This window comes from Piliocolobus tephrosceles, chromosome 13 (genome assembly GCF_002776525.5).
Source record: "Piliocolobus tephrosceles isolate RC106 chromosome 13, ASM277652v3, whole genome shotgun sequence".
Lineage (NCBI taxonomy): Eukaryota > Metazoa > Chordata > Mammalia > Primates > Cercopithecidae > Piliocolobus > Piliocolobus tephrosceles.
Window position 1 is genome coordinate 64,296,296 of NC_045446.1, and position 24,954 is coordinate 64,321,249.

General features: G+C 40.0%; 1 protein-coding gene across 9 annotated transcripts in view; it reads right to left on the reverse strand.

Annotated features, from left to right (window-relative positions):
* The window catches only part of C2CD3 (C2 domain containing 3 centriole elongation regulator), a 158,616-nt gene that overhangs the window by 104,433 nt on the left and 29,229 nt on the right, over nucleotides 1-24,954 (reverse strand). For 7 of the 9 annotated variants that reach the window (XM_023209426.3, XM_023209421.1, XM_023209427.1 and 4 more), the window contains 4 exons: nucleotides 19,490-19,713; nucleotides 18,586-18,833; nucleotides 12,653-12,785; nucleotides 12,072-12,200 (listed from right to left, as the gene is read on the reverse strand). In XM_023209426.3, the coding sequence (XP_023065194.1) occupies nucleotides 12,072-12,200; nucleotides 12,653-12,785; nucleotides 18,586-18,833; nucleotides 19,490-19,713 (734 nt within the window). Of the gene's footprint in view, nucleotides 1-12,071; nucleotides 12,201-12,652; nucleotides 12,786-18,585; nucleotides 18,834-19,489; nucleotides 19,714-24,954 lie in introns of those variants that run through there. The other 2 variants (XM_023209429.1, XM_023209423.2) reach the window with 2 other exon arrangements.

Genomic DNA, 24,954 nt, shown 5'->3' on the forward strand with positions numbered 1-24,954 from the left:
TAACAACCAGTATTCAAAAACACACTACTGACACTGATTGTGATCTCATTCATTTATTCAACAAACATTTATTGGTCACCTATTATGTGCTAGGTCCTAGAAGATACAGAGATGGCTAAGCTAACACATTCTGTACTCTTGTTGTATTTATAGTCTGATAGAGAGAAAAAAAGGTATAATTCAATGAGTTAAATATTATATACTGATTATGCAAAAAATTCACAGACACACCCACTTCCAATAAACAAAAATATGTGCATTTAGGACTAATTACGGTGATATTAGTTCTATATAGAATATAAAAAAATGAATAAAACACAGTTTATAAACTAATAGGAAGATAAGCATATAAGTAACTATAAACTCAGAATTTTGAAGGAACAAATTCTCCCTTTTTTTTTTTTAAATCCTATGCTGGTCTCTCTCTCTTTTTTTTTTTTGAGGTGGAATTTTGCTCTTGTTGTCCAGGCTGGAGTGCAATGGCATGATCTAGGCTCACTGCAACCTCTGCCTCCTGGGTTCAAGTGATTTTCTTGCCTTAGCCTGCCTAGTAGCTGGGATTATAGGCACCCGCTACCATGCCCGGCTAATTTTTGTATCTTTAGAGATGGGGTTTCACCATGTTGGTCAGGCTGGTCTTTAACTCCTCAGGTGATCCACCCACCCTGGCCTCCCAAAGTGCTGAGATTACTGGTCTCTTTTTTGATAGCAATTTTTACATTCTACCTTTCTTTCAGGTCCTTGTATAAATTCCATATTTTTCCTCAAAGTTTAGGTTCCTTGAGGGCAAAATATGCATATAGTTCTGTTTCTCCTACATTAATTAGCATTTAATAAGCACCTGTTAGTGAACTTAATGATTTCTTTATGAACATGATGCCAGGTACTGTGCTACACATTTTATTTATTATTTCTTTCCATGTTGCTTCCTTTCAAGTTAGCTGCTATACTTCTTTCCTTAATTTCTCAAGAAAATAGTATATAATCACTACCTTCAAATTAGACAGTGTTCTTATATTATTTTGAACAAGCAGATCGTTAACGTTCCCTTCCTCACCTTTCCCTGGGCTACAGCAGGGTTTCTCAATCTCAGCCTTGTTGACATGTTGGGTCAAACAGTTCTTTATCTTTGGGACTGTCCTATGCATTTCAGATCCCTGGCCTCCACTTATCAGATGCCAGTAGCAGCACATTCCCAGTTGTGACAACTGAAAAATGTCTCCAGACACTGTAAATATCTCGTGGGGTTGGGGTGGGGAAGAATCACTCCCTCCTTGAAAACCATCAATCTATAGTAACTCTCAAAGGTCAGAACAGCTTCCTAACTGCCATAATCCAACTAACAACTTCCCAGTCTACATGGCCTCTCTGCAGCTTCTGCAGTCCAGGAGTTTAAGACCTGCTTCTTTTTGAAACTCTACTTTTTGGTCTTTTATATAACTGTATTATTTGCCACATAGACTCTCCCCTTTGTACATCCTTAAAGTTATGAAGATTTTTTCCAGTTGCTTGTTATTCCCCACTCTGTACACCCTTAAAGTTATGAAGACTTTTCCACTTTTTACTCTTTTTTGAAATTAATATTTCTTTGAATTTATTCACCTGTCTATGACATACTAAAAGGACTAAAATTTGCCTGTGTTCCTTGGCCATAAAATAAGCCTATTTTCAGCACTATCCTATTCTTTTTCTTCTTAGACATAATTTTAAATAAAAGAATACACATACCTATTTTGAAAGTCAAATAGGACTACAAGGCTTATAATAAAAAACGGTGGCTGACTGATTCCTCAGAGGCAATCACTTTCAATTCCCTTGGATGCTTCTTCTAGTATTTACCTCCATATTTCTCTTTTTAAAAATTTATTAGAGACATGGTCTTGCTTTATTGCCCAGCGTGGAGTGCACTGGTGTTATCATAGCTCACTGAAGCTTTGAACTCCTGGGCTCAAGGGATCCTCCTGTCTCAGCCTCCCTAATAGTAGCTAGGATTACAGGTGCATACCAACACACCTGGCTAATTAAAAATTTCTGTAGAGACAGGGCCTCATTATGTTACCCAGGCTGGTCTTGAACTAAACGATCTGACGTAGCCTCCCAAAATACTGGGATTATAGGTGTGAGCCCCCATGCCTGGCTTTACCTCTATATTTTAAAGTGACACATTAATATATTGCTATTTTCTGATTTTTCGCTTTTCTGTATGATCTATGAACTTCCTATTATGAAAAATGAAGGACCCACTCTCTTACACCATTACACTTGAACCACACATTTCCCTTTTACCCATCTTCTCTAGTTAGTTATATTACAAATTTTTTGGTTAAATTAATTTTCAGGGTTAATATTGTATCTGAGCCAAGTACAGTATAATTTATTGCACCTCTTTTCTTATACAAGTAATTATCCCTGGTATAAATTAACTGCCTTAATTTTCATTTGATTAGTTTTCTTTGACCCTATTACTACTTTATGACTGAATTCTTCAAGAGAATTGAACATTTCCTTAGAGAGAACTGAAAATTTGGTCAATATATGTTCCATTTCCCTCCACTTCTTCACTCCTTAGAAACATCCCTACTGAAGTCAGGGATGCCCCTACACAGACTGCTTGCTCTCTCTCTATGATATATACCTGAAATCTCCTTCTATCCCTCTTCTGTGTTATAGCCCCTATTTCTTAGACTATATGTCTTACTCTTTCTTCCTAAAATCAATGTTCAGTAGAAGATATTTTCCTGTGGTTTTCTGAGGAATAGTGCAAGACAGGTAAACTTCTGAGAATCTGAATAAAGTTATTTTTACTCTACCCTCACACTTGATTAATAGTTTGATTAGGAGTAGAATTTTAGGTTGAAAATAATTTTACTTCAGAATTCTGAAGACATTTCTGCACTGTCTTCCAAGGAACTGGTAGAAAACCTGATGTCATTCCAATTCCTGATATTGTATATGTGACCTTTATTCTTTCTCCCTTTCTGGAGGCTTTTACTATTGTCTCTCAGTATTTTAAAATTTCATAATTATGTGTCTTAGTATATCTTTTCTTCATTCACTATTCTGAGTTCTTGATCCTTTTTTCCCATCAACAGCTTTATTGAGATATAATTCACATACCATACAATCTTCCCATTTAAAGTGAGCAATTTGGTCAGACACGGTGCTCACACCTGTAATCCTAGCACTTTGGGAGGCCGAGGCTGGTGGATGACTTGAGGTCAGGAGTTCAATACCAGCCTGGCCAACACAGTGAAACCCTGTTTCTACTAAACATACAAAAAATTAGCTGCGTGTGGTGGCATGCGCCTGCAACCCCAGCTACTCGGGAAGCTGAGGCAGGAGAATTGCTTGAACCCAGGAAGTAGAGGTTGCAGTTAGCTGAGGTTGCGCCACTACACTCCAGCCTGGGTGACAAAGCAAAACTTTGTCTCAAAAAAATAAAAATAAAAAGACAAAATAAATAAAGTGAGCAACTCGATAGGTTTTAGTATGTTCATAAATGTGACCAACCATCACCACTCAATTTTAAAACATTTTCATCATCTCAAAAATAAACTCCATAACCTTTAGCTATCACTACCCTGCCCATCAGCACTCCCAGCCCTAAGGAACTATTAATCTATTTCCTATCTCTGTAGATTTGCCTATTTGGACATTTCATCTAAATTAAATAAAAGTATATATATTTGCCTGTGACTGGCTTCTTTTTATTTAAGACAGGGTCTTGCTCTGCAACGTAGGCTGGAATACAGTGGTGCAATCACAGCTCACTGCAGCCTCAACTTCCCAGGCGCAAGTGATCCTCCCACCTCAGCCTCCTGAGCAGGCAGGACCCCACAGGTGTACACCACCACCCCAGGCTAATTTTTCACTTTTTGTAGAGAACAGGGTCTCCCTATGTTGCCCAGGCTGGTCTTGAACTCCTGAGTTAAAGCGATTCTCCCACCTCGGCCTCCCAGATTACAGGTGTGAGGTACCAACACTGCACCCGGCCTGGCTTCTTTCAATTAGCATGTTTTTAAGGTTCATTCATGCTGTAACATGTAGCAGTACTTCACCTTGATGGCCAAAGGTAAAACACTGCTCTACTGTATGGATACTCCAGAATTCTTAATCCATTAATCAGCTGATGGACATTTAGGTAGTTTCATTTTTGGGGTTGCTTCATTTTTTTTCCATGTGGCTATCCAGTTGAATAATGCTGGTATGAACATTCGTGTACACATTTTTATGTAGATGTATGTTTTAATTTCCCTTGGGTATATAGCTAGGAGTTGAAATGCTGGGTCACATGGTAAATCTTTGTTTAAAAATTTTATTGTTTTCTGTCATATGGTAAATCTATAGGTACGAGTTTGAGGCGTTGACAGCCTATTTTCCAAAGTAGCTTCATCATTTTACATTCCTGCCAGCAGTGTAGCAGGGTTTCAAATTCTCCACATCCTCATTAATGCATAGACTATTTGACTTTAGTGGGTGTGAAGTAGTATCTCATTGTCTTGATTTCCTGATAACAAACGGTGTCAAGCATCTTTTCATGTGTATATTGGCAATCTTTTTTTTTTCCTTTTTTTTGAGACGGAATCTTGCTCTGTCGCCCACCTCCCAGGTTCACGCCATTCTCCTGCCTCAGTCTCCTGAGCAGCTGGGACTACAGGTGCCCACAACCACGCCTGGCTAATTTTTTGTATTTTTAGTAGAGATGGGGTTTCACTGTGTTAGCCAGGATAGTCTCGATCTCCTGACCTCGTGATCTGCCCGTCTCGGCCTCCCAAAGTGCTGGGATTACAGGCGTGAGCCACCACGCCCAGCCTTTTTTTTTCTTTTTTGTTTTTTTGAGATGGAGTCTCACTCTATTGCCTAGGCTGGAGTGCAGTAGAGCAATCTTGGCTCACTGCAACCTGCACCTCCCAGGTTCAAGCGATTCTCCTGCCTCAGCCTCCTGAGTAGTTGGGATTATAGGCGCACACCACCACGCCCAGTTAATTTGTTTGTATTTTTGGCAGAGATGGGGTTTCACCATGTTGGTCAGACTGGTCTCAAACTCCTGACCTCGTGATCCGCCTGCCTTGGCCTCCCAAAGTGCTGGGCCTACAGGCCTGAGTCAGCACGCCTGGCCATGTTAGTTATCTTAATATATTTTTTTGGAGAAATGTTTATTCTGATCCATTGCCCATATTTCTAATTGGATTATTTGTTCCTTAATTATTAAGTCATGTAAGTTATTTATATGTTTTAGATATAAGTCCTGTATCAGATGTAAGGTTTGCCATTTTTTTTCCCATTCTGTGGTGTCTTCTCACTTTGATAGTGTCCTTTGAAGCACAGAAGTTTTCAATTTTGATGGAATCCAATTTATGTATCTTTTCTTTTGTTGTTTGTGCTTTTGGTGTCATATCTAAGAATCTTTTCCGAAATCCAAGGTCACAGATTTACCTCTATGCTTTCTCTGAGAGTTTTATAGTTTTAGCTCTTCCATTTAGCTGTTTGATCCATTTTGAGTTAATTTTTGTATATTGTGTGAGATAAGGGTCCAACTTCATTTGTTGTTGTTGTTGTTTTAGACACAGGTCTTGCTTTGTTACCGAAACTGGAATGCGGTGGTGTAATCCTAGCTCATTGTTTCCTTGAACTCCTGGGCTCAAGTAATCCTTCTGCCTCAGTCTCCTGAACAGCTAGGACTACAGTCATGTGCCATCATACCTAGCTAGTCTTTTTTACTTTTATTTTTTGTAGAGATGGGGGTTTCACCATGTAGCCCAGGCTGGTCTCAAATTCCTGGCCTCAAGTGATCCTACTGCCTCAGCCTCCCAAAATGTTGGGATTACAGGCATAAGCCACTGTGCCTGGTCCCAACTTCATCTTTTCTGCATGCGGCCATCCAGTTGTTCCAGCACCATTTGTTGAAAAGACTATTTGTTCCTCCACTGATTGATCTTCACAGCCTTGTCTAACTCATATTAGTTGACCACAGATAGATGGGTTGATTTCTAAACTATCAATTCTATTCCATGGATTTATACGTCTATCCTTATACCAGTATCACACTGACTTGATTCTGTTGCTCTTTAGCAAGCTTTAAAATTGGAAAGTGTGAGTCCTACTTTCTTTTTTTTCAAGATTTTTTTGGCTTCTCTGGGTCCCCTGCAATTTCCTATGAATTTGAGAAACAGCTTGTCAATTTCCACAAAGAAGTCAGCTGGGATTCTGATATTGTGTTGAAACATAAACATAGGATTTTTTCCATATATTTAAATCTTCTTTATTTCGACAATGTTTTACAGTTTTTATTTTTTTATTTTTTTGAGACAAGATCTCACTCTGTCACCCAGACTGGAGTGTAGTAATCGCAGCTCACTGTTGCTCAAGGGAGTCTCCTGCCTCAGCCTCCCAAGTAGCTGGGACTACAAGCATGTGCCACCATGACTGGCTGTTTTTCTGCATCTTTTGAGATAATCATGTGGTTTCTGTTTCTTATTCTATTGATATGGTGAGGCTGGGTGTGGTGGCTCACGCCTGTAATCCCAGTGCTTTGGGAGGCCGAAGTGGGCAGATCACCTTAAGTCAGGAGTTTGAGACCAGCCTGGCCAACATGGTGAAACCCCATCTGTACTAAAAATACAAAAATTAGCCAGGCATGGTGGCACACAACTGTAATCCCAGCTAGTTGGGAGGCTAAGGCAGGAGGATCACTTGAACCCAGGAGGCAGAGGTTGCAGTAAGCTGAGATCAAGCCACTGCACTCTAGCCTGGGTGATAGAGCGAGACTCTGTCTCAAAAAAAAAAAAATATATATATATATATATATATTTATATATATATATATCTGTTTCTTTCTCTCTCGATACAGATACAGATAATGGTGGATCACATATATTTATTTTCAGATGTCAAACTAACTCTCATTCCTGGAATAAATCCTGCTTGGTCATGGTGTAAAATTATTTTTATATGTTGCTGGGTTCGGTTTGCAAGTATTTTCTGGAAGACTTTTTTTTTTTTTTTTGAGACGGAGTCTGGCTCTGTCGCCCAGGCTGGAGTGCAGTGGCCAGATCTCAGCTCACTGCAAGCTCTGCCTCCCGGGTTTACGCCATTCTCCTGCCTCAGCCTCCCGAGTAGCTGGGACTACAGGCGCCCGCCACCTCGCCCGGCTAGTTTTTTGTAGTTTTTAGTGGAGACGGGGTTTCACTGTGTTAGCCAGGATGGTCTCGATCTCCTGACCTCGTGATCCGCCCGCCTCGGCCTCCCAAAGTGCTGGGATTACAGGTTTGAGCCACCGCGCCCAGCCCTTCTGGAAGACTTTTGTGTCACATTCATATCGATCTGTAGTTTTCTTTTGTGATGCTCCTGTCTGGATTTGCTGTCAGAGTAATGCTTGCCTCATGAGTTGAGGAGTGTTCTCTACTATTTAAATTTTTTAGAAAGGTTTGTGAAGAATTGGTATCAACTCTTCTTTGGTAGAATTCAGCAGTGAAGCTGTCTGGACCTGGGCTTTTCTTTGTGGGTAGTTTCAAAATTACTAATTCAATCTCTTTAGTTAATTTTTACTATTTCAATTATTAATTGCTTTGTTAGAGGTCTCTTTATATTGTCTATTTCTTCTTCTTTTTTTTTTTTGGAGACGGAGTCTTGCTCTGTCGCCCAGACTGGAGTGCAGTGATGCCATCTTGGCTCACTGCAAGCTCTGCCTCCCGGGTTCACGCCATTCTCCTGCCTCAGCCTCCCAAGTAGCTGGGACTACAGGTGCCTGCCACCATGCCCGGCTAATTTTTTGCATTTTTAGTAGAGACAGGGTTCCACCGTGTTAGCCAGTATGGTCTCAGTCTCCTCGTGATCCGACCACTTCAGCCTCCCAAAGTGCTGGGATTACAGGCATGAGCCACCACCCCCAGTCCATGTTGTCTACTTCTTCTTGAGATAGTTTAGGAATCTGTCCATTTCATCTAAGTCGTCGACTTCATTGTCATACAACTGTTCATGGTATTTCTTTACCATCTGTTTTATTTGTATACAGTTGGTATTAATGTCCCCGCTTTAATTTCTAATGCTAGTATTAATAATTTGAATCTACCCCTCCCTGGGAACACAGTCCACCAACTAGTAACTGAGGGAAGAGGGGGCCCTAAAGTCTTGCCTGCCCTAGCCTGGAGTGATGTTTCTATTTCTGTGAGTTCGGAGGGATAGGGAGAGATATCTTGGTTCAAATATCAACATGAAAGCTCATGTGCTTCATTTCAGGGAAATTTACTTTTATGATTCCTTTCTCTCCTTTTTTTTCTTTCATCTTCTTTTTAGAACTCCCATAATTTGGACATTGAACCTTCTTAAAATATCCTCAATTTTATATTTTTTTCCGATTTTCCAACTCCATTCTTTTTGTTAAACTTTCTGGGATTTTTCCTCATCTTTCTCTTCCAAATTTTGCATTAAATATTGTTCTCTGTTTACATGTTGAAGCATTCCTCAAACATCTAAAAATTGTGGCTATCTGTTCATATTAAAAGTCAGGCACTGAAATGCTGACCGGAAGTGTCATATTCCAGTTGGGAGTGGGAGAAAACTTGTTGACTGGTTGGTTTCATTATAAAATAATTGGGCAGAGCTAGACCATTTTGTTGAGTAATCTCTAATGGTTGGTATCTGCACTTCTTTTCTCTTGAGCTAGACAGTTTCTCAGCAAAATCTCAATCTCCTACTTGGGAGGTGATGTGGCTGTCAGTGTTCTAGGAGTCAAGAGGTAACGGGGATCAGAGGTAGGATGGGTGTTCATCATTCCATATGCAGACTTTAATTTAGTCTCCATTTCCTTGGTATGGTCCTCACCACTACCCTCAGTTTGCTTGACAGCCTTGCATCTAAGGATCAGTTTGTAACCTCTACATATTAAACTGCTAGTCTTTCACTGGGCAGGGTAATGTCAGTCTTCTGGCTCTGGGGATGGGAGATGGTATTATAATAATAACATCTAACATTTATTGAGAGGTCATTCTGTAAGATGTTTACAGGAATTAATTCACTGAGTCCACACTACATATCACTGAATTAGGTTATATCCTTTTTATAGGTGAGGAAACTGTAGTAAAAGGTGGTTAAATAACTTACATAATGTTTTACAACTAGTGAGTGGCAGAGTTCAGGTTCAAATACAGGCAATCTGGTTTGAGGTTCTCTTTCAATTAATCTCCATTCTATACTGTCTGTCCAGATCTTGGAGAGGGGAAGGAAGGATCTAATTGCTCCTATTTATTTTTTCTTAACCAGTCCTCATTTTTAGCCTCAAATTCAGATACTGCTTTGGTGTTTCTAATTCCTGCAGTAGTCTTTTTGGGCTACTGCAATCAAATCCTGCAGTAGTCTTTTTGGGCTACTGCAATCAAACCTCCAACCTCAAACATACAGACTTCTCTATTTTGCTAGGTCAGTTACCTTTGTTCACCTGTTTTCCAGCTTCCAAAATTTTATTGACATCTTTCTTTTGCTGTCACCTCCCCTTTTGGTTCTTGTGAGTTTATGCCTTTTCTATTCTTTCATTATCATTTTGTTGAGGTTTATTTTATTTTGAGGCAGGGTCTTGTTCTGTTGGCCAGGCTGGAGTGCAGTGACATGATCTGGGCTCGCTGTAACCTCTGCCTCCTGGCTCAAGCAGTTCTCCCACCTGAGCCTCCCCAGTAGCTGGGACTACAGGTGTGTACCACCGCGTCAAGCTAATTTTGCATTTTTTTGTGGAGACAGGGTTTCCCTATGTTACCCAGGCTGGTCTTGACCTCCTGGGCTCAAGCAATTTGCCTGCCTCAGACACCCAAAATGCTGGGTGTACAGGTGTGAGCCACCAGGCCTGGCAAGGAATGGGGATAAAAGTTTTAACTTTTATTCTTACTTTCATTCTACCATACTCTCTCTGGGTAATCTTGTCCACTTCAAAACTTTCGGTTATTACAGAGTAGCTAACAAATCTCCAATTTTTATCTTTGGGCTAGTCCTCTCTCTTGGGCTTCAGCTCTATATATCTAAGCGCCTACAACTCAAGTTTAACAGATTTACATGCTCAAACTTGAACTTGGCCTTATGTCTGCTTGAGGATTTTCAATAATTTCAATCATTACAATCCATGAAGTCACTAGAGCAAAAACCCTAGGGATCATGTTTTACTCTTTGCCCTCTTTCTACAACTAATAAGTAATCAAATTCTGTCATTTCAACCTTTAATGTCTTACCTCTCCCCTTCTGCCAGGGAGAAAAAAAACCCCACATGATTTCCCATCTCTTCTATCCAATGCTTTTCCGTACTGTTGCGACAGTGATCTTCTGCTCAAAACATTTTGATGTTTACACAATTTTTAAGGTCCAGATTCATTAACACAATAATCAAAGTCTGGCTTCCACTTACCTTTTCCATTATACCTCTACTCACTCTACTCATTCCTACCATTAGCATACGATGAGTATGTAGTGTTGTTACTTCCCTATAATAGAAGTCTAAACTTCAAATCAAACTAATTGGAGGTTTTTTATTTTCTTTTTTTTTTGAGATGGAGTCTCACTCCTTCTATCATCCAGGCTGGAGTGCAGTAGCATGATCTCAGCTCATTGCAACCTCCGCCTCCAGGGTTCAAGCAGTTCTCCTGCCTCAGCCTCCTGAGTAGCTGCACCACCATGCCTGGCTCGTTTTTGTACTTTTAGTAGAGACAGGGTTTCACCCTGTTGGCCAGGCTGGTCTCGAACTCCCAAACTCAGGGGTTCTGCCCGCCTTAGCCTCCCAAATTGTGGGGACTGTAGGTGTGAGCTTTTGGAGCCTTTGAAACACATGCTCTCCCATAACCTTTAAAACTTCGGCACATACTGCTTTTAACCACTATGCCCTATTAACTTTCCAAGACATGAATGTAGACAGTATCTTTTATACAAGAGACAATAAATAGATGAGTCTGGTTGGAGGGCACATGTTATTCATAATGTTAACAGAAACAGCTACCAACAGTAAAAATACTATGTGTTGGCCAGGCACTGTGGTTCATGCCTGTAATCCTAGCACTTTGGGAGGCTGAAGAGAGCAGATCACTTGAGGTCAAGAGTTCGAGACCAGCCTGGACAACATGGTGAAACCCTATCTCTACTAAAAATACAAAAATTAGCCAAGTGTGGTGGTGCATCCCTGTAGTACCAGCTACCTGGGAGGCAGAGGCAGGATAATCGCTTGAACCTGGGAAGCGGAGGTTGCAGTGAGCCAAGATTGTGCCACTGCACTCCAGCCTGGGCAACAGAGTGAGACTCCGTTTCAAAAAAACCAAAAAACAGGCCGGGCGTGGTGGCTCAAGCCTGTAATCCCAGCACTTTGGGAGGCCGAGACGGGTGGATCACAAGGTCAGGAGATCGAGACCATCCTGGCTAACACGGTGAAACCCCGTCTCTACTAAAAAATACAAAAAACTAGCTGGGTGAGGTGGCAGGCACCTGTAGTCCCAGCTACTTGGGAGGCTAAGGCAGGAGAATGGCGTAAACCCGGGAGGCGGAGCTTGCAGTGAGCTGAGATCCAGCCACTGCACTCCAGCCTGGGCGACAGAGTAAGACTCCGTCTCAAAAAAAAAATAAAAGAAAAAAAAAAACCCTCAAAATATTATGTGTCAAGCATTGTGTTACTCTTTTATATACATCATTTTTAATCCTTACAACAATTTTGCAAGGTTAGGTACAATTTCAATTTTACCAATGCCTCTGAAGTTCAGAGATACCTGTTTAAGGCCACAAAGCTAATTAGAGATGAACCTTGAATTTCCACTTGTATCTGTTTAAAATCCGTGCCTTTTCATCATACCATGTTAACACTGGTGTTAGGGAAAGAGTTGGGAGATAAGAATGGTAAGGTAGAATGGGATCATTCTGTAAGTGAAGCCAAAAGTAAAGGGCTAAAGTTTGGAGTTTTATTTAGTAGGCAATGAGTGATCGTTTAAGGAACAGGGAAGGGTTTGGTTAGTCTAAGGACATGTTACTTTAGGAAGATAAATCTGATAACATTGTATACTATGAATTGGAGGAAGAGTTTAAAAGGAAGAAAGCCAGTTAATAGTGCTTACCTGCCTAACAGCAGCTGTATAGCTCTGGTATCAGCTTTTGTGTCATGTCTCCAAAATGTATTCTCAGTTGAAGGGAGGAGGTGATCTTCAATGTGGTCTTTAAACTGATTCCTAGAAAAGGCCCTGATTCTAAGGTGTAGAAAAATACTTTCTCACTGAGTGGCTAACAGATGGAAAAAATCTAAATCATAATCACTTCGTACATGCAGCTGGTCTGACTCAGAAAATTTAATGTACTTTAGACTTAACTGCCTTAAATAAAACATTACACTTTGCAAAGCTCTTTCCTACAGTAGAATCCCATCTCATTTCTGTGAGGTAGGGAGAGAAGATCCCCATTTTACATCCAAGGATACCAGTTCAGAGAGAGTAAAGAATTTACCCATTTACATACGCTGCAAGTGCCAGTGCTAGGATAAGATCTTTAGTATCTTAACTCCTAGTGTAGGCTTCTTTCCCACCACATCAGGAATTATTTGATAAGCGTTTCCAAGATTATCCAGTCCATAACTTGACAAAAAACACAGGTTAACAACTATCAAGAAATGAACTGTTAGGGTTCTGTCTATCCTGTAACTTACTGTGTTGATGCTCTAAGAGAATCTTCATTAATAGGAGGATGAACTTGGTCCAACAACATGCTGGTGTCTGGGCTTGATTTCATTGCAGAAATCACCATGGCATTACGCAGTTTATTGCCTTGTTCTAACAGAGCTGAAGAGGGTAAATGTAGAAAACAGAAAAACCCAAAATGCAGCAGAAACATTTGGAATATTCAGGGCATTTCCTTTTATCACGGGACTCACCAGTGTGTACTGTAATAGTTTACTCATCTGCCTTTCCCATTAGCTTGAGAATTCCTTGAGGACATTTATTCAAAAGAGATGTTTACTGAGCTTCTACTGTGCACTGTTTTAGATGCTGGCATTATAACAATGAATGACGTCTCCATTCCAGAGACTGACCTCTGTGGGGTTGTTATATCCATGTACTGACTCTTCCGATTGGTGTTTGTATCTAATAAGGTTAGTAATGTTTATATATTTTTTGTATCCAGATACCAAATTTATACTTCTATGGATGAAGAAAAGAGTGCTAAAAAGCTTCCATGACTCAAACAGCAGGTTAATGGAAAAGTCAGAATAAAACCTGAGTTTTCAGACTTTCTGATAGGTAAAATTTACCCCATTCCTTAAGGGGTCCCACAACAATAGCAGCACCAGAAATGAGAGAAAACATTTATTGAATGTTTACCACATGCGAGGCACTATTCTAAATATTTTAACATGTATTACTCATTTAATCCTCCCAATAGTCCTCTGAGATATGTACTACAACTTCTTTTGTTTTCCAGATAAAAAACTGAGGCAGACATAAAAAAAGATGAGTTCATGTCTTTTGTAGGGACATGGATGAAGCTGGAAACCATCATTCTCAGCAAAGTATCGCAAGGACAAAAAACCAAACACCGTATGTTCTCACTCATAGGTGGGAATTGAACAATGAGAACACTTGGACACAGGAAGGGGAACATCACACAGCGGGGTCTGTCGTGGGGTGGGGGGAGGGGGGAGGGATAGCATTAGGAGATATACCTAATGTAAGTGACAAGTAAATGGGTGTAGCACACCAACACGGCACACGTAACAAACCTGCACATTGTGCACATGTACCCTAGAACTTAAAATATAATAAAAAAAAGAAAAAAAAATTGAGGCAGAGAGTAGGTAACTTGACCAAGATGCACACATAATACATCTATAAACAGATGATTCCACATCCTATGCTTTTAACCGCTATACTATCTATGACCCTACTTAGTTCTTAGGTTTCTTTTTAAAAGCTGAGTGCTAGCTGGGCAGGGTAGCATGTGCCCATGGTCCCAGCGACTTGGGAGGCTGAGGCAGGAGGATTGCTTGAGTCAGGAAGACTGCTTGAGTCCACGAGTTTGAGGGGATAGTGTGCTATGATTACACCTATGAATAGACACAGTGTTCCAGCCTGGGCAACATAGTAAGACCCTGTTTCTAAATAAAAACAAATACAATAAAAAAGCTCAGGCCCAATAGTATTATTCCAACAGATACAGGAGGTATTATTATTTTCTTGAGGTTCCACAGGCACTTAGAAAGTGCCTAACTCCTAGTCTAATTATATAATTTCTAAAAATAAAACATGATGGTTAGGCCAAGAAAAAAAACAAGTCAAAAATATCCATAGTCTTATTCATTATTTACATATTTTTAGAGACAGGGTCTTGCTCTGTTGCCCTAGCTGAAATGCAGTGGTACAATCATAGTTCACTAAAGCCTCGAACTTCCAGGCTCAAGCAATCCTCCCACCTCAGCCTCCCAAGTAGCTAGGACTATAAGTGCATACCACCATGCCTGGCTTGTTTTTAATTTTTTAATTTTTTTCTACAGATGGTATCTTGCTATGTTGCCCAGGCTGGTCTTGAACTCTTGGCCTCAAGCTATCCTCCTGCCCTTGCCTCCCAAAGTCCATAAACATCAAAACATCTAATATTTGTTACTATAAAGAAGTCAAAATATACCTTAAAAACTTAAAAAAAATCAAAAATCTTAAATATCATATGTTCAATGTATGATGTGGCAATACAACTAAACTAAAAAATAAAGATCACTCACTGTGATAGACAGAATTCTAAGATGGCTACCCCAAGGTCCCCAGTGCCTCATATACTCATACCTTGTCCTAGTGATTCAAACACTTGTCTAGGTATTACTGTGAAAGGATTTTGCAGATGTAATTATTTAAAACAATTTTTTTTTTTTTTTGAGACAAGGTCTCCCTCTGTTACCCAGGCTGGAGCGCAGTAGCATGATCACGACTCACTGGAGCCTTGACCTCCCAGGCTCAAGTGATCCTCCCACCACAACCTCCCAAAGTGCTGGGATTACAGGCATGAGCCGGCTTGCCCGGACTTGCAGATATAATCAATGCTTACCTTAAGACAGGAAGATTATCTTGGTAGGCAGAACCTAATCATATTAACCTTTTAAAGTAGATTTTTCTCTGGCTGGTTAAAGGATATGATAGTCAGAGATGTGAAGTAGGAGAAGAATCTAATGTATCATTACTATTTTGAAAATGGAGAAGGACAGTATCCTGCTGTGTAGTTAGTGTTTCATAAATAATAGCTGGTTGACTGATACAGCTTTGTCCCCTCGTTTCTGGTAGTGTATTAGCACATCAAAGACCAGAAAAATCATAAGGTTGATGTATTTGTTGTATTCCTCCCCTGACCTCAGTTCTATGCTTACTAAAGTGGCCCACTTAATCTTGTGGTTGGAAGGGACCTTTGAAGATCTTATCCAGTGCAACCGGAGTCCACTTTCCCAGGGGAATTATACCAGGAACAGGAAACTCAAGACTGCATGCTCTCACTTATAAATGGGAGCTAAAAACTGGGTACTCAGGGATAAAAAGACGGCAACAATAGAAACTGGAGACCACTAGAGGGGGAGAGAAGACAGGGGCAAGGGCTGAAAAACTACTGGGTGCTATGCACAGTACCTGGGTGATAGGATCATTCATACCCCAATTCTTGGCATCATGCAATATAATCAGGTAACAAACCTGCACATATACCCTCTGAATCTAAAATGAAATTGAAAAATAAAAAAGATCTTATCCAGCCATGTACCTGATAATTTAACCTCATCTGTAGAAGTCACATCAGAAGGTTATCCAGCCCACACTTGACCATTTACAGAGATGTGGTCCCTTTCTCATTTGTGCACAAGTCAGACTACTAACTCAGACTGAGTCAAAATCTATCTTGTTTTATCTTTAAATCCACAGATCCTAGTAACTCTTATTGAAGAGATTGCACATTGACAGCCCATGGGTTGTGCATGGCATATTCTGCTTGGCTTGAACAGCTGGCCAGCAAAGTCTTGATTTAAAAAGCAAAAGCAAAACAAAACAAAACAGGCCTAGGTAAACAATGAAACTAGAGTAAGAAGAAGCATAGGACTTTGCCTTAAAGTCTGAGACAATAATGAGAGCTGCCCCCTTTGATAGCACAGGAGCTTCCTAAGTCTGAGCTTGTGTCTTCATTTTAAAATAGGGATAATACCTATCTCACATGTTTTATAAGATTATGCATATAAAACACTTGGCATAGTAGCTAGCGCATAATTAGTGCTCAATAAGTGGCAGCTGTTTTCTCCAGGCTATCTCTTGCTGGTCCTTTTACCAGTCTGGTTACTCTCCTTAGAAGGAACACATCTCCTGGCCGGGCACGGTGGCTCAAGCCTGTAATCCCAGCAGCACTTTGGGAGGCCGAGACGGGCAGATCGCGAGGTCAGGAGATCGAGACCATCCTGGCTAACACGGTGAAACCCCCGTCTCTACTAAAAAATACAAAAAACTAGCCGGGCGAGGTAGCGGGCGCCTGTGGTCCCAGCTGCTGGGGAGGCTGTGGCAGGAGAATGGCTTACACCCGGGAGGCGGAGCTTGCAGTGAGCTCAGATCCGGCCACTGCACTCCAGCCTGGGCGACAGAGCGGGACTCCGTCTCAAAAAAAAAAAAAAAAAAAAAAAAGAAGGAACACATCTCCTTTCCAGAACACATGGACACAGGGAGGGGAACATCATACACCAGGGCCTGTCAGGGGGTAGGGGGCTATGGGAGAGATAGCATTAGGAGAAATACCTAATGTAGGTGACGGGTTGATGGGTGCAACAAAACTGCACATTCTGCACATGTACCCCAGAACTTAAAGTATAATAAAAAAAAAGAAATAAAAGTTTAAAAAAAAAAAGAAGAAACACATCTCCTTTCCTTTATATCTTTAATGTTACCTTCTTTTTTCTCTTTGCTTTTTTTTTTTTTTAGAGATGAGATCTTGCTACATTGTCCAGGCCGGACTCGAACTCCTGGGCTCTAGCGATCCTTTTACCTCAGCCTCCTGAGTAGCTTAATGTTACCTTGTTAATGAGGTCTTCCTTTGCCAACCTATGTAAAACTAACATCTCCTTCTCTCACCTTCCTGGCTTGATATATCGCCATTGCCATGATCACCAAGTAACACATGGTTATTTATTTAGTCTATCATTTGTCTTCCAATCAATATAAAACCCATACAGCGGGAGTTTATATCTTTTTTCTTTTTAACTACTGTAGCCCTGATACCTAGAAGAGTACCAGTCATCTGGTAGTGCTGAATAGATAACTGTTTATTGAGTCAACAAATATCTTTCTTAAAGTCTGGTCTACACAAGTGAGCTGACAAGTGCTGAGCACAGTGGGTTCATTTTCCTTCTTGTTAATGCAGTCTTTGCATTAAATACTAAAATTAATAGTTTATAATCTTGGAGTATACATATATATACACATATATATATTTTTAAATATATATATTTTTTCTTTTTTTTTTTTTTTGAGACAGAGTCTCGCTCTGTTGCCTAGGCTGGAGTGCAGTGGTGTGATCGTGGGTCACAGGAACCTCTGCCTCCTGGGTTCAAGCGATTTTCCTGCCTCAGCCTCTCGAGTAGCTGGGACTATAGGCGCCTACCATCACACCCAGCTAAGTTTTGCATTTTTAGTAGAGACAGGGTTTCACCATGTTGGCCAGGCTAGTTTCGAACTCCTGACTTCAAGTGATCTGCCTGCCTCGGCCTGCCAAAGTGTTGGGATTATAGGTGTGAGCCAACGTGCCCGGCCTGTATATTTTTTAGAGTAGGGAATCTAAGACATTTCAGTTGAAAAAATATAAACAAAATGTTTTTGTTCTTTTACAAAATGTGCTTAAGAATGTAAATTACGTAATCAAATAGTTCTGATGCTACAGATATTTTAATTTTGGATATTTTACTTGTAGGGATGTAGACAAATTCCTGTTATGATCATGAGGTCAAAGAGATACATGGTTGAACATTACAGTGTAATGTTAAGTCAAGTGCTTTTATTATACCACTCCTTAACATGAGGTAATCTAATTCTGTTCCTGTTTGCTTTTTCATTTCTGTCTAAGCCCTTATAAGGGTAAACTGTCTCCTTTCTTCTTCTATTTGGCCACAAGTCATTATTTAATTCCCAGGATGAAGATTAGCAGTTGTATACTGAATGTTCTCACTAAGACTTAAGAGTTTTCAGAATGTGAAATGGATTTGGTACTAGTCTCCGTACAGTGGGATAAATAAATGCTGATGATGAGACAAAAACCTTACTTGCCTTGAATTATTTGGGACAAAATAAGGACTAACCCTTTTCTATGATAAAGGTTTTCCCCTCATATCCAATTTCTTTTAAATGATTCCTTTCCCAAACCTGCAATTTTATGCACCGAGTAATTATTTAAAAATACCCTGGTGGTTTAATGCGGCTGTCTTTAAATGGTGCAAGATGCTGGACTCTAGCAAGACTGCCTGTTTTTATTTGACTTATTTCAAACAAGAGTCTTGGTTCTCTTTGTAGGCTGGCTAACAAGTAGAGCAATCCCAATAAACGTAGTTTAGTCTGACTCAGTTCACAAATAAATACATACCTGAAAGAAGATCCTTGGTAGGGGGGTTGTTTGAAGAAAGAATGCATGAGTCACTGTGACTCTTGGCAACTGTTCTAATTTGAGGCTGGAATTCAGAACTGTTCAGAAGGGACATCTGCTTCCGTGGAGCTCTGTCTTTCAGCGTTACAGACTCTAAACTCTGTCCTGAATTAAGATGGTGCTGTAGTCCAAAGGAAGAATCCTTTATTGTATCAGGGTTCTCTGCAAAGTATACATGGTCTTTTCCCCTGTTTTTTTTTTTAAAAAAGGAGAACATCAGCAATATATAATCTATTATGGTAATATTCTATTTTGTCAGAGACAGAAAGTAGACAAGCGGTTTTGGCAAGGTAGTTTGGACCTCAAAGGGGGTGATTTATTTGCAATGCAACTTTGTAAATCTCTTTTTCATCTCCCAAATTATAGAAGTAATAGATGCTTTACCTACAGTTAGGGAGTCAGAGCTTAAGCGAGACAATAAAACGAAGAGCTCAGCAGAGCCTGACACAAAGCAAATGCTTCATAAATAATTACTTAAAACAAAAACCTGATTCTTATTCCATTCTCTTTCACAGAATAGCTCCCTTTCCCTCTTTTCCCTCATGAACATCTGTCCTGCATCTGGATATCATTTAGTCATTTATTTGTATGTTGGCTTCATTGTGAGTGGCTTCATTGTGAGATTGTGAGTAGTCCTCAAAAATAGAAATTATGTCTTACTTATTTCTAGGCCCAGCACCTAGTATCAAACCAGGACCAGAGCGAGTGCTTCACAGTTATCGGCTACATGAGGACTGTGCCTCTCTCTGTTGTTAATCTTTTACTCAACCATAAATGAAAGACAGAAATCACAAGTACAGTGGAGTTAACTGACAGATTGACTGGTATTAGGTGTGGTAATTACCTTGGAGTGGTTGATCTACTGCTGTTGGCTCCTAACTCTTTTCCATCAATTTTGATGGTATGTATGTCGCGAGGCCTTGATGGAACCTGAAACTGGGTACTGCTGGGTTCAGTATTCTCTCTGAATCCCTGCTTAGATAAAAGCACATTTTCTGTCATGTCAGTGGTAGGAAGTGGATGGTAGCTGTCGTAAGTTTCTGACAGAGGCTCCAGAGCAAGTGAGACCTAAGAGAGACACGCAGTATACGAGAAATTTTCTTCAGCATTAATTAACTAATTTGAAGACTCCCCTGCTTAATATTAATTAATGTCCCCCATTCCTTACAAGATTAATGTCCCCCATTAATTATCTAAATTCCTGCCTACCTCAGAAGCCTCATCTCTTACTAAGCTTCCTTCCTTCATCCCTCTGTTCCAATAGACCAATTACTTACTTATGGTTCTCTAAATGTACCTTATATTTCATTGTTTTATGCCTTTGTACATACAATTTTCCCCAGTATTCCTTCTTTATGTCTAAGTAGAGATGCCATGTCCACTGCCTTCTTCATGTTTCTACTTACTCTGTATCTATCCATTAGTATAATCACCATTCACTGAACCTTTTACTATAGGCCAGGAACTGTGCTAAGTTCCCCATATAGAGAAGCTAATGTGATTATATAATGCCATCAGGAAAGTATATTACCTTAATTCGAAGATTTTTTTTTTTAAGCAAAAATTTAGAGAAGGTACTTGCAACCTTTCATTCATCATCCGGATTAGATTATGCATTCCTTGAAGGCACTGGCTATCTTCTTCATTTTTCTATCGACTAATTAGCATAGTGCCTGTATACATAGTATACAAGTCTAATATGCCTAATAATGCCTAATGGTCTGATGAATAAAAGAAGGACATAACATTTTCTGCATTTTTATTATTGGTTGCTTGGGAAAAATAAGGTCTAGTTCTATGCTGGAGATGAAGAGGGGTGAGGAGGGAGGACAACTAAGATGCAAAGGTAATTACTTTAAGTTTCCTTATCATTTCCTTCCTGTGAGTTCAAGTTCTTTGTGAAAAGGCTTTCTAGTCCTCTGAAAAGCCCAATGGAGAAACGTCTAATGGAGGAATGAAAAAGTAAAATGAAGTTTTAAAGTAAAATCTTAAGGAAGAAAGTGAAGGATATACTCCAAAAGAAAAGAATAGCAACATTGAAAGTTCAGTTTCAATGACAAAGAAAGCAGAAGGAATTGTTTAAGCAGCCAAAGACTGTCAAATAATGAATGCCCTAACACAAAAATGAAAAATTGCAGTTAGATGTTTTACGATGTCTCTGGGAAGGTCAATGAAATATTTTATCCAGAAGAACTGCCAAGGCACAAACTCAATAAAACATGCCTGGGTCTTGATGAGAATTCTGTTCATGAACCATAACATAAAGTCCTTCAAATCTATTCATCACGAAGATCTTTGTACGAAGACAAACGACAGCAATGAACCAGGACGAATACTCTGTGCAGTGATCACCGTAACAGTATCACATAAAATTCTGGTTGCTCAAACATAAATGTCAGGAAGTGTTCCCTTACCATTCATCACTTGCCAAAGACTGCCTCTGCATTCTAGAAACAAAGGAGACACTGAGGATAAAGGTAGTGTTCCTGGCCTTAACAATGAGCTGCTAACTGGCCACAGAGTTTGCTTTAACTCATTGGCCTGCACTACCATTGGACCTTGAATAAAGAGTCAGAGAAAGTCCAGGCACTTGCCACGCTCATCTTACAATCAAAACACAGGGGCCTAACTTCTTTGTTCAGTTAAACAAATAATTGTTGATACCAGCTCTGTTCCAGGCTCTGTGCTACCTCCCTGAGGAAAAGAGAGGACTAAAACATGGACTTACAACTGTAATCCCAGCCAGTTGGGAGGCAGGGGTAGGAGGATTGCTTGAGCCCAGGAGTTTGAGACTGGCCTGGGCAACATAGTGAGACCTTGTCACTACAAAAAATTAAAAAAAAAAAATTAGCTGCACATAGTGGCATGGACCTTGAAGTCTTAGCTACTTGCTAGGCTGAGGCAGGAGGATTGCTCGAGCCCCGGAGATTGAGGCTGCAGTGAGCTATGATTGTGCCACTGTACTACAGCCTGGGCAACAGAGCAAGACTCTGTCTCAAAACAATAACCCCCTCCTCCCCCACAAACAAACCTTCTGCCTCAGAGGATCATAGTATTTTGTAGGGGAAGTTAAAAAAAAAAAAAACAGTAATTTTTCCACTTCTCTGTTGGCCAGGAAGGGCGGTGGTGACATACCTATCAAGTACAACCACCACGGCTTCTGTGCTTTGACAAAACCTTAGATATGTGGCCTTCTGGCCAAGTGCCTGAAATTTCATGTTGTTGGAACATTCGCTGTATCCCTGGGGGTTGCAGATCTCTCTCTGTTTGCTGTGGCTAAACCAAGAAAGAAGGCACGCACAGATTTCTTCAGAAATTATGATTCCATCAAAGATTTTGAGGAGATGAAGAAGACTGGTATCTTTTGGAACACAAAGTGATTTTGAAATACAAAGAATTTCTTTGGGCTAAATTACGCAGAAGTTTGTCACTGACTTGTGTTCCTGAACTATGAAACATGAATATGTGGGCTAAGAAAGAGTTTCTACTGATAAACAATGAACAAAAAAGTAATTTTAATATAAAATAGTAAGTTTTAAGATAAGGAAGTGTACTAGGTGGTATGGGAATGCTAAGAAGGGGTCTGAGGCTGGGGAAGAGGTGAGGAAGGAGTGCCAGGGATGATTTCCAGGAGTGAAATACAAACATTTGAGGTTAGAATCTGAAATCTGAATGAGGCAGAAAACGCTGAGGGGGATGGAAGTAGAACATCAGAAGCAGAGGGAAAAGTATTGGTCAAACTTTGGAGGTATAAAACAGAAGAATGTTCTGTCAATTCCTAGCAGTCCAAGAGACCATCTACTCTAACCCTTCGGTTGCATTTAGCTCCCAGATCTTCATTCCTGTCCACCTCAATCATTCGCCTCCCCAGTCATGATTCATCTTGGTGCTTACTCCTCTGCCAATCCCTTGAGTCCTGTAGAATTTCTATTTTATACAAATTACCACTTTAATGAAACATTTCTTTCTTTAAATGTCCCCATTTACTCAAAGTCTCTTCCAATAGAAAACACCTACACTTGCCAGGCTAAAGGAAGTTAACTTTTGCCTTTCTGGTGCTAAGTCTAGACCATCATTCTGTCACTTAAATACATCACCCCTCTTCCAAAGCCCACGCCATCCACATATACCATGAATGTACCACATGCTTCTCACATCCATAAGAGAACAACTTTTTAAAAAAATTTTTCTATTTTGAAATTTGCTTATATTGTTGAGTGATACATGCACATAGCTTAATGAAATGTCATTTACTCCAAAGAAGAATTTTTTTTTTTATTATACTTTAAGTTCTAGGGTACATGTGTATAACATGCAGGTTTGTTACATATGTATACTTGTGCCATGTTCGTATGCTGCACCCATCAACTCGTCAGCACCCATCAACTCGTCATTTACATCAGGTATAACTCCCAATGCCATCCCTCCCCCTACCCACTCCCCATAATAGGCCCTGGTGTGTGATGTTCCCCTTCCAGAGTCCAAGTGATCTCATTGTTCAATTCCCACCTATGAGTGAGAACATGCGGTGTTTGGTTTTCTGCTCTTGCGATAGTTTGCTGAGAATGATGGTTTCCAGCTGCATCCATGTCCCTACAAAGGACACAAACTCTTCCTTTTTTATGGCTGCATAGTATTCCATGGTGTATATGTGCCACATTTTCTTAATCCAGTCTGTCACTGATGGACATCTGGGTTGATTCCAAGACTTTGCTATTGTGAATAGTGCCGCAATAAACATACGTGTGCATGTGTCTTTATAGCAGCATGATTTATAATCCTTTGGGTATATACCCAGTAATGAGATGGCTGGGTCATATGGTATTTCTAGTTCTAGATCCTTGAGGAATCGCCATACTGTTTTCCACAATGGTTGAACCAGTTTACAATCCCACCAACAGTGTAAAAGTGTTCCTATTTCTCCACATCCTTTCCAGCACCTGTTGTTTCCTGACTTTTTAATGATTGTGATTCTAACTCGTGTGAGATGGTATCTCATTGTGGTTTTGATTTGCATTTCTCTGATGGCGAGTGATGATGAGCATTTTTTCATGTGCCTGTTGGCTGTATGCATGTCTTCTTTTGAGAAATGTCTGTTCATATCCTTTCCCCCTTTTTGATGGGGTTGTTTGTTTTTTTCTCGTAAATTTGTTTGAGTTCTTTGTAGGTTCTGGATATTAGCCCTTTGTCAGATGAGTAGATTGCAAAAATTTTCTCCCATTCTGTAGGTTGCCTGTTCACTCTGATGGTAGTTTCTTTTGCTGTGCAGAAGCTCTTTAGTTTAACTAGATCCCATTTATCAATTTTGGCTTTTGTTGCCGTTGCTTTTGGTGTTTTAGACATGAAGTCCTTGCCCATGCCTATGTGGGATGGTATTACCTAGGTTTGCTTCTAGGGTTTTTATGGTTTTAGGTCTAACATTTCAGTCTCTAATCCATCTTGAATTAATTTTCGTATAAGGAGTAAGGAAAGAATTCAGTGTCAGCTTTCTACTTATGGCTAGCCAATTTTCCCAGCACCATTTATTAAATAGGGAATCCTTTCCCCATTTCTTGTTTTTCTCAGGTTTGTCAAAGATCAGATGGCTGTAGATGTGTGGTATTATTTCTGAGGGCTCTGTTCTGTTGCATTGGTCTATATCTCTGTTTTGGTACCAGTACTATGCTGTTTTGGTTACTCTAGGATTATAGTATAGTTTGAAGTCAGGTAGCGTGATGCCTCCAGGTTTGTTCTTTTGACTTAGGATTGTCTTGGCAATGTGGGCTCTTTTTTGGTTCCATATGAACTTTAAAGCAGTTTTTTTCCAATTCTGTGAAGAAAGTCATGGGTAGCTTGATGGGAATGCCATGGAATCTATAAATTACCTTGGGCAGTATGGCCATTTTCACGATATTGATTCTTCCTATCCATGAGCATGGTATGTTCTTCCATTTGTTTGTGTCCTCTTTTATTTCACTGAGCGGTGGTTTGTAGTTCTCCTTGAAGAGGTCCTTTACATCCCTTGTAAGTTGGATTCCTAGGTATTTTATTCTCTTTGAAGCAATTGTGAATGGAAGTTCATTCATGATTTGGCTCTCTGTTTGTCTGTTACTGTTGTATAAGAATGCTTGTGATTTTTGCACATTAATTTTGTATCCTGAGACTTTGCCGAAGTTGCTTATCAGCTCAAGGAGATTTTGGGCTGAGACAACGGGGTTTTCTAAATATACAATCATGTCATCTGCAAACAGGGACAATTTGACTTCTTCTTTTCCTAACTGAATACTCTTTATTTCTTCATAAGAGAACAACCTTAAGGACACTCATCAG